General features: G+C 33.8%; 1 protein-coding gene across 3 annotated transcripts in view; it reads left to right on the top strand.

Moving 5' to 3' along the window:
• Positions 1-17605, top strand: part of LOC126739372 (caskin-1) — a 576780-nt gene that overhangs the window by 204413 nt on the left and 354762 nt on the right. The window contains exon 1 of one of the 3 annotated variants that reach the window (XM_050445026.1): positions 16514-17000. The exons of the other annotated variants lie outside the window; for them this stretch is intronic. Coding sequence (XP_050300983.1) covers positions 16979-17000 — 22 coding nt within the window. The 5' untranslated portion in view covers positions 16514-16978. Of the gene's footprint in view, positions 1-16513; positions 17001-17605 lie in introns of those variants that run through there. 3 annotated transcript variants of the gene reach the window in all.

Genomic DNA, 17605 nt, shown 5'->3' with positions numbered 1-17605 from the left:
TGAGCTGCTACAAAACCAAGTTCTTCCTGCCGTTCAATTTTTCCCTGATACAGACCTGGGATCAGTAAAAAAACCTGGGATCAGTAAAACTCTAAATCCAATGAGGCTATCCACAAGGTTTCATAAATTTATTTTTAATTTCTATCTCATTTGTATCTGATAGTATTAATTAAATAACTTGTGCAGATATTAACATGCATACTCAAACTGCACCCAAACCCTCTTTTAACGTCTTTCAACCAGGAGTTCTGACGTCTTACAATAGATCTTCTTCCTTGAATCTTTCCTTTAATTATCGACCTTAGTAATTCGTATTTTTGGCCTCTCATGATATGACCTGTGTATCTTATTTTCTTCTCTTTATTGATGTATAATTTAAACTTATTTGGCTTTTTTATTCTTCTTAATACCTCTTCGTTTCTAACGCGATATACATACATCTCTAAAGCTTCGATCATTCTCTCTGTTATCGGATTTAGAGTCCAGCAGTGTAAAACCGTACTAAAAATATATCTGACCATGCGCATTCTGGTAACAAACTGCTTCATTCTGTTAAATGTTTTTCTTAGTTGTACCAAGATATATGAGGGATGAAGGCTGTTCAATATTTCGATATGATCAAAAACGTTTCGGTGATATGTCACTTGTTAGAGTGGAATCCGAAACTCTCGAAAAGATCTTATTAATAGAGCAGAACTAGAAAGACATCCTTCGAGGAGCATTTCAACAAGCCGCAAACACGGAATGTTTTATAGAAACTTCCAAAATCTGGATCTATCGAGAAAACTCACGTTTGCTTTTTTAAAATCTGCCAGTCGGAGGTCTGAGACTGAAGGCTTTCTACTTACTTGCCAAGATGAAGCAATTACAGCAAAACACCCTAGTTTACCGTAGTCAACTTTCTGATGTCGCCAACACTAGTTACAGAATATATCGTCAGCATACCGAAACACTCATGCAGCTTGCCCAGTGCATGCTACTGTCAGCTTACCCAGTGCGTGCCATCAGCACAATGCGGCACTTCGGGTGCTTTATTGTACCTTGGAGAAAACGATTAATTTGGCCTTGGAAGTGGTCATGTGTAGTCCCAATCATTCACTGTGTTGTATAATCTGATCCATCATTTTTTGCAAATTTGATTGTTATCTCCTAGGATCACGGTATCGTCTGCGTATCATATATTAGTGGTGCGGACTCCACTCACTTTAATACCTTCCATATCTTCCACTAGTTTACTTCGTTTGGTTCAGTAGAGCGGTGCTATGATTTTAATGTCTCTCTTGTCAATCTCGGTTGCTGATAATATCTTCTTATGCCTGACGCAATCAAATGTTTTATGGTAGTCAATAAGACAAGTGTATACATCTATATTTATGTCCTTACATTTCTATGTTCGCACGTTCAGGGAAAAGGGAGCTTCTAGAGTGCTGAGTCCACTCTGAAAAGAGTGTTCCAAATTGAGTGTTCATGTGTTATCACACTGAGAGGATGTGAAGATAGACTTGCACCGTTCGGAAGGGTTTGTTCCTACACTGTAAATGGATCTGAATAATTCAACTATAAGCTTTAGGCCTTCTTGGTTTGCAATAAAAGCACCTCTGCATGTACTTCGTCTGATCCTGTGACTGTCTTTCTAAATTTGTATTGCATAGATGACTTCGCTCTTTGAAATAGTAGATCTCTTCTCTCTGTTATCATCGAACAGTTCCTTTACATAGTTCTTTTATCTCTTTAATTTTTCGTCGATCCCATTTATGATCTCATTATTGGCATTTCTGAGGATTTTCACCTGCTTTCTGAAAGCCTTGTTACCTTCTTATGCACGTTGAGGAAATAATGTTTTTGTTGCAGTAACTTAAATTGTCGGCGTTTAGGAGATAGATAAAATTCCCTTACTTTTCTACACTTCCCCCTTACTGTCCTTGTTTATCGCCTTATATTTCAGCAGTGTTCCCTTGGACTTCTTTTTCTCCATCATAAGTTCCAGAATATCCTCTGTCATTCTTTCTCTTTTTGTTTTCTTTAAACTCAGTGCCCTATTCCTGCACTTTCACTATGATATTCTTTATTTTATCCCACATATCCTCCGTGTCTAGTTGTTCTGGTGTGGCAAATCCCGTTCAAGATTTAGGCCTATTCTTGTTTGGAATTCTACGTCGTTAAGTTTCTTCAACTCTGTTTGTTTATTTACGGTGTTTCACTTTTGTGAAACGTTTTATTCTGAAGTCCATAATAACCTGGTTGTGATCGCTACTCATATCTGTTCGGGGATGTTTTTACTGATTTAACTTACTCTCCCATTTCGAGACCAGTCATTATGTAATCTATCTGATTCCGTAATATTTTATTCTGGTTGTTTGCCGCTGATATCCAGGTGTATAAGTGTTTGATATGTTGCTTGCTTAAAAGATGTATGGATATGCAAAGATTTTACTCATCACAAAACTGCACAAGCCGATTACCTCTAGAGTTTTTCTCACTGAGATCGACTCATTACGATCATTAAAGATTCTTAGGTATAATAGAGCTTTTATGTTAAAAAAGTAGGTGAAAAATCCACCTTTTGAGTTTTCATATACATAATACTAAACCTAGTTTGTAGGAAATTATTAAGTTAGCCCTAAAGGTACATTTTCTGACGTTGTTTTGGGTTAACTCATTTTATTTTTGGTAAGTCTTTAGCTCCCCTTTGATGTTTGTTTAAATAAATGATACACTTGAACAAATCTCTTTTAGTCTTTCTGTTTTATGCTCGGATAAAGCTGCTGTATAATCCAATAACAACAAAAATAAGGGCTTTATATATAAATAAATACAATGTATAAATACAAAGATCTTTAAGGGAAAACTGCCTTTTGTAGCAAGCCTTTAGACCAATTTATTTCACTAAAAATATTATTTTATTTTTTTATCAAATTAATTAAAACACATAAAACAGAATACCCTCAAGACAATAAGATTCAAGGTAATATAAAAACGTTGATCGCTTCTTATGATAAAACCATGCACAGTCGTTGCAAAAAGCAAATATGCATCTCGTTGCAGATAAAATAATTTTCTATAATATTTTAAATAATCCGACTGGCCTTACGCAACTACCTGTATCCCCTTATAAGGAGATGCAACATAACATATGGAAAATCAAATGAAAATCTGCTTGAAAAACACACCATTGATAGCTACGGGGCGATATTTATAAAGCGAATGAAATTTGGTTGCTAATTAGAGAATAAGTTAATAATTATTATAAATTTGTTAAAATAGTAACTCGCGAGGTTCAACGACACCATCATGAGAAATGATTTGTGATGTTCACTAGTCAGAATTACCGCTCGAGGCTGTACAGATTTAAGAGATAAATCTATTTAAAAATCAATTGAGCGAGATCAACTTTATTAAAGTATTTGCAGGTGTCAGTTCAGTGATAGGCACGCTATTTTATTTAAATGGGATCTTGAGGAAGTAATTATGAATTTCTTAATTTTGATATGTTTATTAGGTTTTCTAAGTAAAGATGGTAGGAAAATGATGCCTCTCGGATATAGTTATAAGTTTCTAAAAATAGTGAAGATACACAAAAAAAATTGGGGTAAAAGCTAAAAAATAATTTTCTTTTAATATCACTTTTTTGGAATGTAGTCATTTTTGCCTAGACTATCGTAAATTGCTTAGATTTTTTTTTAAATCGTTGAATCAATTTTTTCAAAAAAACTGAACTGGGTGTCTAATAAAAATTTTAGTTATGCAATTTATATATAAAATGTTTAAAAGTTATGACTACTACGATTTGTTTAAAGAAATCACTTTTCACTCAAAACATTTTGTTTTTTTTTTAAATAGCGCTAAAAAAAGCTAACTAAACAGCTTTTATATTAACTAAGTAATTTATTTAAAATTTCAAGAGTACGACTCTGAAATGTTTAAAAATGCTGTCAAAAATTTCTTCTGCTAAGATCTTAAAACTGTATTGCGGACACCACTTTACATTTTAATGCACTGATGATTCATATCACTCAATGATGAATATGTTCAAAAGTTCAAAGTAAGTGAGATCTAGAATTATTCCACAGTATTTTTTTACCATTCCTTAGGTGTGAATTGAAACACTCGATGCACAAAAATAGTCGACTGATTTATTTACTCACTTACACTACTAAACATGATCACTACCGACTACTAGAAGTATTTATTTACATCTTATGTACTTTCTATTATTTTGTCCGAATTAAATATCGCGCCAATATTCCTAACTGAACTGAACGCAGCTCCTTATATACTCGGCAGACCAGGGTTACGAAAGATTCGTTAAACTTCTACGCGTATCCAGAAACATCGTGCAGTGTGCGCGGTTGTGCCATTTCGGAATGACGGAGACTTATTACATTATTCCAGTATAAATCCTTACCATGAACATTATTGGATGTCATATAGGTAACCAAAACTTGGTACCTATCGTACTTGAAGTAAAATAGTTGGAAAATAAACCTAAACTCTTAAATACAAAACCCTAAATTAAAAAGCCAGTCCTGCCACGTCATGAACGACCCAGTTGCCTTATGAACTTATCCGGCTTTATCTTCTTCAGTACTTGATGACGAACATGAAGAGTAACTTAGGTATGTTTGCGCTACTAAACCGTTGCAGTAGGATTTGTGGTTTGTAGATGGAAGTTTTTCTGGTACTGAGGCTGAGAATAATATTGCAGCGATATTTGATGTTGGTCTGCTGTGCTTTCCCACTTTTGCTTCAAACGATGTTGTACTTATCATGTGTCGCATAGTGGTAGACAAATTGTGCAAGGTGCAACTTCTTCTATAAATATGCTGAAGACGTCCTTTTTGGGGGATTTGGTAGGCTTCATTAACCCTTGGGTTATCCTGTTTTTTGTCTTCAAAGGTGCATGGTTTAAGTTTGGTAGCCTAAAAATATTTTTGTGGATTTTAGTATTTTCTGTGGATTGAGGTTCTTGGAAAAAGTCATTTTTTTTCCACCTTTTCTTCTTTCCATTCATTTTGCCTCTAATCACACAAAATTTTGTTTTTTAAACAAACTTCTAAATATACAATCGCAAATAGACGAGTGTTAATTCAAAGGTCGAAGGCTAGCAAGTCCTAACTCTGCATTTGACTCGACTTCTTTTTGATCTTAACCGACAGGGCATGGAAAACTAGTGGACAAGTCTATCTATATGATTTATCGATCGACAATATAGACCCAGTGCGAACAATTCCGATTACAATAATAATAATAATAATAATAATAATAATAATAATAATAATAATAATAATAATAATAATAATAATAATAATAATAATAATAATAATAATAATAATAATAATGATAATGATTCGTCGCTGATGAAGCCCAAAATACAGGGTCATCTCTTTCTAGTGAAACAACTACTTGCCAAACACTGTCAATCAGAAGTTAGTAATTATAGGGCATGCAGTCAAGAACATGTGAATAATAATCAAAGGCGCAATACAAAAACTGTAGAAACAGGCAGATATAAATAAAGAATATTAGAGCTGTGATATGTTGAGCACAACATTGCAAAAATATGGTGACATGTATCTCACCAAGACTCCTTTAATTCCGAGATAAAAGACGTCAAGAAAATTTGCAATGATTGTAGACAAAGTAGACACCAAAATATTACCAGTAAAGCTAGATGCTAAGAATTTCATAGAGCTCCATGATCTCATTGCAGATTGTACAGCATCAGTTGCTAACAGAGCAAAGATCGATGAAGACAAGACCAAGAGAGAAACCAAGGCTACATATCACCTTGGAAGAGAAGACTTATTAACACGTTAACTGCCGTGAGACATAAATGTGGTGTCTCATGTTACTTTCAATAATAGCCGCGCGACATATCTGTGGTGTCTCAGAAGTAATTGTGTACTATATGGAACTAAAAGAGGGCGGCTGTAACTGTCTGATACTAGTTTTGGTTTTTGAATTTAGGACTCGAAAGTGGATCTTCATGGTTTCAAAAGTAAGTCATTCATAAAATCAAAATGTATAGAAAATAAACATTTTTATTGATTAAAATACAGCATAAATGCAAGAAAGCTAAAAAAATAAACGAAATACATCCAAATTCAAACATTTAAAAATTATTTGGTATAGTTATGTATCTGAAAAAAGTGTTCAGATTTTCTTTTGATAATAAATAACGCATCGACGTCTGTTACCAACATCTTCCAAGGAATGTTGACACCTTAGAAAATTAAAAGGCTTTCAATGTTCTAAGGTTGACGCTCTTCCAAAGGAACATTTTGCCATTTTTTGGGTTGTTCAATATTAAGACCTAAGAGACTGTTTACGATCTCCTGCTTGAACTTTGTGATGGACAGTTTTTCATTCGCTACTTCTTGATACAAAATATGTGCATTTACTAAAGCACTGCCAATAAGAAGCTCAATAGCAAGCTTGCGGTACCACTTCACCCCTCTGTGTAATGAAGTGGTGTAAGACTTCATTTCATCCGAAAGATCAATGTAGACTTTATGTTTTTTGTAGTCAACAATCGCAGCAGGTTTTTCGGAATTCTTTATCATGGTTACTAACTCATCAGTGAGTTTTGTGGATAAGATAAGCACATCTCTTTTGTCCTTCCACTTTTGGACAAAAACACCTGAGGTGCTTTCAGCTGCCTCGGGTTTGCTTTCCTGAGCTTTTTGTTAACAATTTGCTAAGGATTCATTTTCCGATTTGATCGAAGAGTGCCAACTAAGTGAGTGTTCCTGGCAAGTAAAGAATGTGCAAAAAATCACTCTTGTATAATAACTATCTGTAAAAATAATACGTCCTTTGTTAAGCAAGTCAGAGTGTTCTAGAACACCACAATTAACTTTTGAAAGAGAAAAAAAGTTGGCCGGAGGAACTGATTTTTTTTCAGCATTACGGCAGTCAACGTGTTAAGAATAATGATACAAAAAGAGCTGAAATCGCCGGATTGAGAGAGTAGGCAGAAGGAAACCACCCTAGTAATAAGTGCAACAAAAAAAAAACAACAAGACAAGGAATAAATTAATGCAAGTGAGAAAAGATTCTGCAAAATACTAAAATTCAACAGGGCGGATAATATCGAATTACAATCAGAAAACATGCCTAATCAAGAATAAATGAACACCTACTGATCATCAATATAAAATCAAGATAAATCACATCATGCTGAAGCCAACTGGATACACGAAGAGGAGGAGAAAAATAATACCTATGGAAGAACGAAATGTCACTGAAGACATAATGAGACAAGTCATCAAAAGCACCTATAGTTCAGCCTACCTACAGTCCAGGAAGTGATAACAAACATAACTTTTGATACAAAAAAGCTGACCAGAACTCACACAAAACTGATATACTTTATAAATGACTTTATTAAACGCCCAGAGAAAACAGCAATTATTACCAAAGGACAAACAAGGCAAAGAACCATCCAAGTGCCGACCGATTAGGTCCTTGCAACCGGTATACAAAATCATCACTTTCTGTATCACAAGACTCCTCAATGCGCATGTGGAAGGACATAAAATAATGACTATAGAGCAAAAAAGGTGCCGAAAGGGAATCAAGGTGCGCAAGGAGCAGCTCATCATAGACTCTATTACTTTAAGCAAGGTGAAAAGTAAAACCAGGAAATTATCATATTATTATGTCGAATACCAAAAGGCCTACGAGATCTTTAAATTCTACCCAACCCTTATAAAGTACCTACGCCTGATGCCAAGGAGTTGCCCCGGAAATCAAAATCAACTGGGGCATTTCACGGGGATTCACTTAGCCTGCTGTATAGTTCTGCTTGGCATTGAACCCACTCTCCACACAGTTAAATAGGATACACGCTAAAAGAAGGCCAAGTAAAGCACACCGTATCACACCAGCTTTAAATGGATGGTCTTAAACTCTGCGCACTATCTCATGATAAACTCAAAGAACTAATCATGTTAGCAGATTAATTCTTCGAAGATATCAGTATGAAATTCGGCCTGGACAAATGTAAAGTAATCAATATAGAGAAGGTAAATGCATAACAGGAGATGTGCCACTGACAAACGGCGGCTTGATAGTACTGGGTCTTGAGTCCATGCTAGAAGAAGATGCCTACAAATACCTAGGGTACCAACAAGCGGGAACAATCGATCACACGAGTATTAAAGAGAACCTCTCCAGAGTGAACAGAATCTGCAAAACTAAACTCAATAGTAAACATTTTTTCAAAGCAATTAATATTTGGAGATACCTATATTAACATACTCATTTGGAGTACTCGCATAGACAGACACGGATCTGGACAAGATATGGTAAATTGGGCCTATGATGGTAACCGATCTTAGTCCCTAAAATCTTTGACGATGGCAATGATATGTATGTGACGTATATATTTGGTTCGTATATATTAAATGTTGTATCTTTATTGGGTCCTTTCTATATAGCAAGAAAAGAAATAATAAAAACAGTTATAACATAGCAACAAAACGTCTTTGACCAAAGATAAGGGTATTTTTTGCATCTTCACAACCCACAAGGCCACACATATCAAGGATGCCAACTATTGAAGACAATAAAAAAAATTTGGTTGACGAGCCTTTGGCAACTATTAAATTAAAATCAAATCTTAAAAGACATTTAAAAAGTTTAAACGGGAGAGCCGGGAGGTCGTTAAAGCAGTCCCAGACCCCCAACAATTTACTATCTGCTAACAAACGAGCAAAGAAAAAAGACGCTCACAAACGTAATTGAACTTAATAACCATTAATTGACGGTACACTCGGATCAGATGTCCTCGATCGCATTTATTGGAAAAATATTTTAACTATACAGGTCCAGTATGCAGATCGAGCGTATCATTTTTATGAAACTTGCCAACATTTATTATTCGAGAATTGATGTTTGGGTCGCCGTGCGTAATTTATATTTTTTCCTTGACGGTGCTGATGATTTTTTTTGATCATTTTTATTATCATTGGACACGGTACTTTTGCAACAAAGTTGCAACTTTATCGGAGAATCTATGCAGGAGCAAAGACTAAGAGGAGCAATTAATTTGAGTTCAAGTATGTCATTTTTCGTTAGCTGTTTGTCCCTCGTTCAACTCTTTCCAAAAATCATTTACACACTAAAAATGTTTATATAAAAATTATTTTTAATATGGGTGATGATGGATACACAAAAATCTCTAACAAAAATCTGTAGTAAAAGGGAGAAGGAATAATATTCGTAAGAACAATATGTTCAAAATTTCGCTCTTAAAACCTCAAACCATGATACCACAATCACCGTGTTTTATTGTGGGTCGCGTAAATTTTGGATTAAATCTTTTATTCATTCGTTTGCTTTTAACCCAGCAAATGTCATCTGATCTAAATAGTTTAAAACGACTTTCATCTGAAAACACTACTTTTTTCCATTTTTCGTAACACCAGTTAAGAAGTTCCTTAGCAAATCGATGTCTGTTCCTTCTGTTTTTCATTGAGTTGAAGGGTTTCTTCGCTGACTTTCTACCGTATAAACCAGCATCCTTACGCTTTCGTTTTATAGTGCTAACTGATATTAAAACATGTGTGTTTTGTCCCAACTGTTGTTTAACTCGGGAGGCACTAATGAATGCATCTTTCACAACCAATATCTTGATATTTCTATCTACCACACTATCAGTTTTTCTTTTTCTGCAACTTTTTGAAACTTCTATTACAATTAAAAATGGGTCTGGATACTATTGATTTATTTAAATTTATTTCTTTTGCTACTTTGCAGTCATTTGCATTAAACTTAACTGTTTAAATAACTCAAAATTATAAAGCAAGCCGATACAATGAAGTAAGACTAATGATAGGTCTCTTAAGGGAGCCAGGTATTCCCTTACAGAAATAAAGCACTTTTGTAGTATCTCTTCGTTACTACACCTTAACTTATTAAGTATTATCAATAAAAAAATTGATCTGGAGTAATGTACAACCAGAGATATTGTGTCTCACCAAACAGCTACAAGGCAACAATTTTGAGTCTATTCATTTATAAAATGAAATTTTTCAATCATATACTGGCAGATCTATTTTTAAGCGAAAAGGAACAATAATAGTACAGAGACACCGAAATCGTTAAAAGCCATTTTGATACTCATGATCAGAATCTAAGTTTGGAAGTTATAGAAGTTAATTGTTTCGAGATATAGCTGACATATTTATAGTTGAAGAAGTAGTCCATACTTGCAGTGGAGTTAATATGTCAATAGGTAACTAAAAATGCTTCGGATATCCTCCACTAAATTTATTTAAAAATTATTCATCCTACATGTTTCAGACATATTATAACATGTCCCTCATCAGGGATACAAATTGAGGGTTTTCGTCAATACATAGAAAAAGCTATAGTACCTTTGGCAAAGTGAAAAGGTTAAAACAACTAACAATGAATAAAAATGGCATATTAAGATGCATGAGAAAGGGACTAGAACTTGATCTACACAAACATTAAAATTACATGATTACAACACTACGATAATTGTTATGTCAACAAAGGACATAAAGTACCTAAAGGGTTTTCTATATTTTCCCTATCCATTTCTGAAGCTGATATAGTAATTCGACCCTCCTTACTGCGAATAAAAATTGTGAAGAACACAAGCACTTTTTATTATACTATCAACGGTTTTTTCTCTACATGCAATAGGCGTTTTAAAAATGCGAAATTTGCTCACTAATATACCAGATACGTGTTCGACACTTTTGCGACCGCGAGACAATATTTAATTAAATATGCGTTTCTTATCATCTAAAAGTCTTTGTGGAAATGGACGCAAAATATGTTTCCTAAGTGGAAAAACTTCGCCACAAAAATAAAATGGAAAAGAATTCCCACTTGTATCGTGTGGGAGAGGTCGAGGTGCCGGAATTTTCAATTCACCTCGGCTCCATCGCTGTTTCTGGCATAGTCCCTAACTTCCACTGTTAGGAAAATTTCATCAGCATCAGCTGTTGCCATTAAAGCCACAGAAAAATAACTTTTGTAATTTTAGTATTGGGAACCAGTATTACGATATTTTTTAATTCGGATCTGTTTCCCGTCAATTGAACCTATACAGTTGGGTACATTCCAAAACTCATAATATCAGTTGGATGATGCTATCCATTTTGCCTCATCTGGCGCATACAAAAAATGCGGTTGGAAGCTGCGGTTGTTTCTGCAATGATGTTACTAATCGTAGTGATTTCTCGAAAAAACATAAATGACAAACTGCGCCCTGTAGCCAAATATCTAAAAATAAATATGTCTATATTACTAGGATCTATTTCTTGAACATAAAGTAATATAAAAACTGAAAATTTTCTTATTTAACCGATTTTTTCATCGGTGTTCCATAAAAATGCCTTTCTTTTATTTTTAGTAATGAGAATGTTAGAAAATTACTAAAGTAGTTAGAATACAAGAAAAGTAGAAGAACTTATGAACAGCATAACGAGAGCTAAAAAAAAACTTCCATGAGTATCAGGGGCTAGTAAAAAAAATATTATTTTGAGGATGTGCTGGCATTTTTTTTGCCCTCTATCAAATCAAGGACATAATTGCTAAAAAAAACATATTGGATAAGACTCGGCAGCAACATACTGGTGTACTACCAGCAAAAGATATTTCACAAAATTGCAGTCAATGAAGTGTTGCTACTGAAAAGGAAAGTCAAAACAATACTTTACCTATCCGACATAAGCAGTTCAATAGGACTCAAAGCAAAAGGATTTGTTCCAGGTCTTTAACATTTACATTCGAATCTGGAAGAAGCTGACTCATGTTTTATAGACTGTGTAAAAAATCAAACGCCCGCCACTATGTCAAATGCAGATTTGGAGTTTTTACAAAGTTTCTTGCCAGATGTTACCAGAATGGATTGCAAGCGGAAAAGAACATTTAAAATCTTCAATTAATTGACACTTTCTTGCGAGAAAAAGAGGCAGAGGAATTGAATCCATCAGCAGTGCCATTTGGACCTCCATCGCCGGCATTAAGCTCTGCAGCTTCATTCTATGACAACTCTAATATAGTTCAGTTCAGAGATCTATTAGAATCTTTGATGTGTCGCGAATAGTCCGTGTGCCGGTGTTGCTTGTATTGTCATATGACATGCATGTTTAAATCGCAAAATTTTATGTAGAAAGAGTCATAAAATAATATTCTAAGCGATATTTAATCATTTCATTAAATAAATAAATGCTTTAAGCTTTTTTTAAAGAATTTATACATTTGATTTGTAAAATTTGACTACATGCGCCCACGTACTATCTTGTTAGACGCCTGACCTCAGTCACAGTCACTCAAGCGTGAAAAGTTGCACAGGTCCGGCCTTTAAAATTATTTGTATTTAAAACTTTATTATTCGGGATTTTTGGGTTTAGTTTTATTAAGTTAGAAATTCAGGATAGTTGATAGCAAGATATAATTAATTTAAATATAAGATTTAAGTACGTAAAATGAGTTTAACCAAAAATGTTAAATTAATGAGTTTAGTTTTTAGCGCCATCAGTGGGGTGTTTATAACAAGTGATGAGAGAATAGGTGGTACGAATTACTTAGGACCATTTATTCTGTGGATTAAGGCATTAAATATTTACTTTTTGACACAAAAGGGTAAAATGTTTTGGTCTTTTTTTGAATATTGAGATTTATTTTTACTTGGTGGTGATTATTAATGGGGATTTTGGCTTCATATTCAATGTCCTTTATTATTTTTTGTTTTCATTAATACATATTATGATATATTATTATACTATTATACTCATGAAAACCCCCCATCTCTATATTTAGTACCAATTTCTTTTGATAAAAAGTAATTATGTAGTCAAAAAAGTGGAAAAAGTGGGTTTAAAAGACATGAGTTTTACTTATTAAAAAAAACACACCTGACATCCTGAATCTAATATTTATTAATTTATTTGCCTCGTATTTAGTTATTATGCATATTAGAAGAGATTAGATAAAAATTAACAAAAATAAATGCTTATACTAAAAACTAAAAATCTTATACAAAACGCTACATTTTAAGTATACTAGATCCTAAAATTACATAGCATACTAAATACTTTTATAAATTTAACCACTCTTTTGAATCTGGCCCAAAAAGGTAATGCAATTTTCTAAATTCTGTTTTTTTGCCATTGTTCTTTAGCAGTTTTTTCTATTAAGGAAGGAAACAGTTTCTCTGTTGCCGCTATGGATTCCTACTTCATCTTGCATATCAGCATATGTATACTAAAGCATTACATTATATATACTTTATTGAAGAACAAACACGGGCACTTAGCTGAAAAAAACAAAACTTTAAACTTGTTTAATTAATAAAAATACGGTTTTCTTAAGCCGGCCGCACACCTAAGTTACAAATGTGGTGCCACATTTGTCTTTCGACATAATTTCGTTTAACATTTTGTACATTTGCCACAAATGCGGTACAAGCACGCACATCAGGCCTTAGTTCTGTTCCGCATTTGTCGCCATATCGTCGTCTTCTGATGACGATGATTTTATGATGTGGCAATTATTAAGTCAAAACCGAAGGAAACGTCGTTACTGGGTTCATCTCTATAATGATGGTTGTTCCAAAAAGGGAAATTTTGAAGTATTAAAGCAATTATTAAATCATGATGATCAATTTCAAGCTTACTATAGAATGTTACCTGCAAAGTGTGGTCATATAAGATTTCTCTACTTCCTGTATAAATAAAATGGTTTGTGTAATATCGTCCTTCATTTTTATTTCAAAACTTGACACGACACGCCGCAAAAAATATCGGACAGGTTATTATCCGGGGAGTAAACACAAATGCGGTGTAGCTTCAAATGCCGTTTGGTAGCAAATGCATCTTAGGTGTGTGGATCCAAATTAAATAACACGCGCGCGTTAAATACTGTCCGATACATTTGTGGAAAAGCATTTGTGGCGCAACATTTGTATCATAGGTGTGCGGCCTGCTTTACTATGGCAAAAAAGGACTTTTTTCCATAGAATGGAGGAAGAAGGAGTTTTTATTGTGTCGCTGAAGGAAAACAGGTGTAGTAAGCTGTAAAAAACAAAATTTTAGACTTGTTTTCTTAATAAAAACAGTGTTTTTCTTACCATAGTAAAAAAGGGTTTTTCCCAGAGAAAGGTGGAAAAAGTAGTCTTTATTGTGTCACTGAAGGACAAACAGGGGCAGTAAGCTGTAAAAAACAAAATTTTAAACTTGTTTAATTAATAAAAATATGGGTTTCTTACTATGGCAAAAAAAGGACTTTTTCCCAGAGAATGGAAATCATACATCAATCATAGATGTATCATACCATGTTTCGGCTAAATGATATATGGATCTCTTCCAAAATTTTTTAATTTTTCTCAAATATTCTATACATTATCTGACAATTCCATTAGAGCAGCTCTTTTGTTAACCATCTTAAGCTTAAATCCAAGTTCTATCAGGTATCTCCGCAAGGTTGAGACTGAGAAATGTTTGTCCCTTGCCGATATGGTGTCTCTATGGTCAGAACCTCATTGTTTTTGTATTTAGAATACACACCTTTCCTTAGCAATTTGGCAATATCCGTGTCAAGTCCCTTTGATTGTCCTGCATCTTGTCATTTTTATTCTGCCTTTAATCCTTTTTTTACAGGCATATGGTACTATAGAGAACCCCTGTTAAAAACGCTAATTTTTGCAAAGCACTACAATTATTTATGAACTGAGGATCATTTCTTAGATTGTTATAGATATTTAGATAAATTTGTTTGGTGTCTGTACTTAAACAATTACGTTTTAAAACTGCTTGATTTTCCTCTGTAGGTTTTACTTCCCTTGCTTCTTTTTGCTTCCTTAACACTAGAAAATGAAGTATCAGAACTATGTAAGTCTAAATCACTGTCCAGATCACTCTTATTGTTTTCATCACAAATGTTATTGTCTTTCTTGTACACCCACGTTCTCCATAAGCCCGCCCAAACACTTTCCTCTTCATTTGCCAAATTTTCCTGCCTATTTTCCCAGGGTCGAAACATTTTAAGGTCTTTAGGTATAATACCAAAACAAATCAACAAACACAAATAAAAAAACACACTTCCTCACAGTAAAAACTGCAACAAATTTAGACGGATACAGGCTAAATTCAAAAAATTTTGTATTTTCATAAACGTGTAAAAAGCATAACCGGCAAAACCCATCAAATAATAACCTCACATGACCCCCCTCCCAACTATTACAGGTGATAGACCCATCCAACAACTATTTTAAAGGCGATAGACCCATCCTTAAAGATCTCTTTAAAAACACGTCAAAAGTAATACAAAAACAGCCCAAAAATTTATTTGGGTACGGCCCCGTAATTCTCAAAATCAGTGGGATAGAGAGAGATACACACTAGATCACTTGCACAGCCTAAAGTAGGAATCGCCAGAACGCAGGTGTTTTATCTTTGTTTAATAGACTGGCTAAAAAGAAGTGACAAGTCTGTGAGTGCTGGAAGTGTTTAAAATATTTTGTAAGATGCTTGGATTTTAGTCCGCGGTCAATTTTTTGATATTATTTTCTTATGATATTATTTTTTTTTTCTAAAAATTGACATTTTCGAAAGAAAAATAAAAAATAGTATATTTTAGTTAGTAATAATATATTTTACGTATATTTAAAATGATTTCATAGATAAACAATATAAAATTAATAAACAATATTGAATATATATAAAAAATGAATTAATAAAATTGAATATATATATAAAATTGATAAACAACATCTCTTGATTCTGATGATTAATTTTGACAAATAAAACATTTTGATTTAATTTGATTCATTCTATAAAAACTTTTAAACTTTTTGGAGTCTGAATGCGTTTCTGCAGCAACAACAGTTGCTAAATGACATTTTCTACGTGAAGAGCCCGTAGCCAAAAACGACACTTTTTGTTTTTTTTGTCTTTGCCTGCGTCTACGTAGCATATAAAATGCAATCAAAACGTTATTTATTTTTGCGGTTGCCATTTTTAACTGATCTATTTTGTATGTTTGTATCGTTGTGGTCTGAAAATAGAAGCGATACAATATCGCTGTTGCGTATCGCATATCGTCAATCGCTTGTTGTGTTTCTCTTTGGTGTAAAATCTACCTAATACAAACAAAGCATGGAAACCGATTTATGAGAGGGGAGGCCTATGTCTAAGAGCGGATTGCAAAAGACTGTTAAAAGAAGAAGAAGAATTTTGACCTAAAATCGAAGATTTTACAGATAAATAATTTTTTTCACAAACGAAATTGCAGAGAAATATTAAAAGTTTAAGGAATTTATCGAGATTACTAAACTTGCGACCCCGTACCCTCTTATCAGTGATTTCAGCTGAATATAAAATTAAAGAAACAAGTAGACACTTTAGATCTTCATAGAAACGCAGTAGAATGCTAATCCTTTATTAAAATATCCGCAGTAAACCCACTCATCGAAAGCTTTCGTCTTACTCACACCATTTCATTCCCTAAACCAAAAAAAGCTCAACCGCGAAACAGTCGAGTGCCGGTACCTCAAGACTCGACATTAATCGCTAGTACCGAACCGTTTTGTTTTCTCTCAGTTTCTCAGTTTTGAACTCGGTGCTGCTCTTGTGGCGTTTGTTTTGATCGTTTATACGGTACCCGACGTCTTCAGTTTATGTATTTTTTTCTGTTTGTTATCGCGACGCGTTATCAGCCACTAGAAAGGTGAAGGATTAAAACAACTCAGTTCTATAGTGTTGATGTAGTAACGGTCTTATTAATTAAATCGTTTGCGAGTTTCTTTGTTTTTAGTCACTAGGTTATAGGTCTGGCCGTTTTTATGGACTATGGACTTGGATGATGTTATATTACTAGACAGTTCGACTGTGGATGGATTAAGTAAGTGTCGAGTGATGAACGGTGGTGATCAGTTGCAGTGATATCGGATTATTTGGCACTTTAAAAGACAGTGAAACTGGCGGAAAGTATCGAGATGGTATTGTTAGCTAAGCATGGTTAGTACCTATATAATAGTAATGACTAATGAGTAACTTGGTATTCTTCTTATGCTACTGCAGTTAAATTAGTTATAAATTCAATTCAACAACAATTGCCATGAATTTAGTCTCAGCTATCTTGAAATACATAAAAGTTTTATAGAGAATATTGAGGAAATGTTGCTCAGGACAGTGGAGAATTGAAGATCCTTTTAAGGGTCCAAAGGAGTTAATCCAGAGTTTCTTAAATTTTCCAGGGATTTGTTCACTAAACCGAACTTAATACTCTGTATCACTTTTTCGTTCGAAAATGAGAAACCAGATTGTAGGAAATTATTTGCAACAGTTGAAAAGAAAATTAAGAAAATTTTATTGGATCTACGTTTCTTCTAAATCATCATCATTCATCTTCTAAAAATTATATTTTTCTGGTACAGTTTACCATATACTATTTTATTATAATTCCTTATAATATAAGCATGATAATTTCACTTTTCCATCTTTTTTCTATATCATCATTACTGTCTGGATCTTCTGGAAACGGTCTTTTTCGAGTTATTCAAATAACAATGAAAAAACATAATTTTTTTTGACATTTTTTATGATACTTTAGACCGAGATAA

This window comes from Anthonomus grandis, chromosome 8 (genome assembly GCF_022605725.1).
Source record: "Anthonomus grandis grandis chromosome 8, icAntGran1.3, whole genome shotgun sequence".
Classification (NCBI taxonomy): Eukaryota; Metazoa; Arthropoda; class Insecta; order Coleoptera; family Curculionidae; genus Anthonomus; species Anthonomus grandis.
Note: the sequence above shows the minus strand (reverse complement) of the source record. Positions and strands in the feature narration are given on the sequence as shown.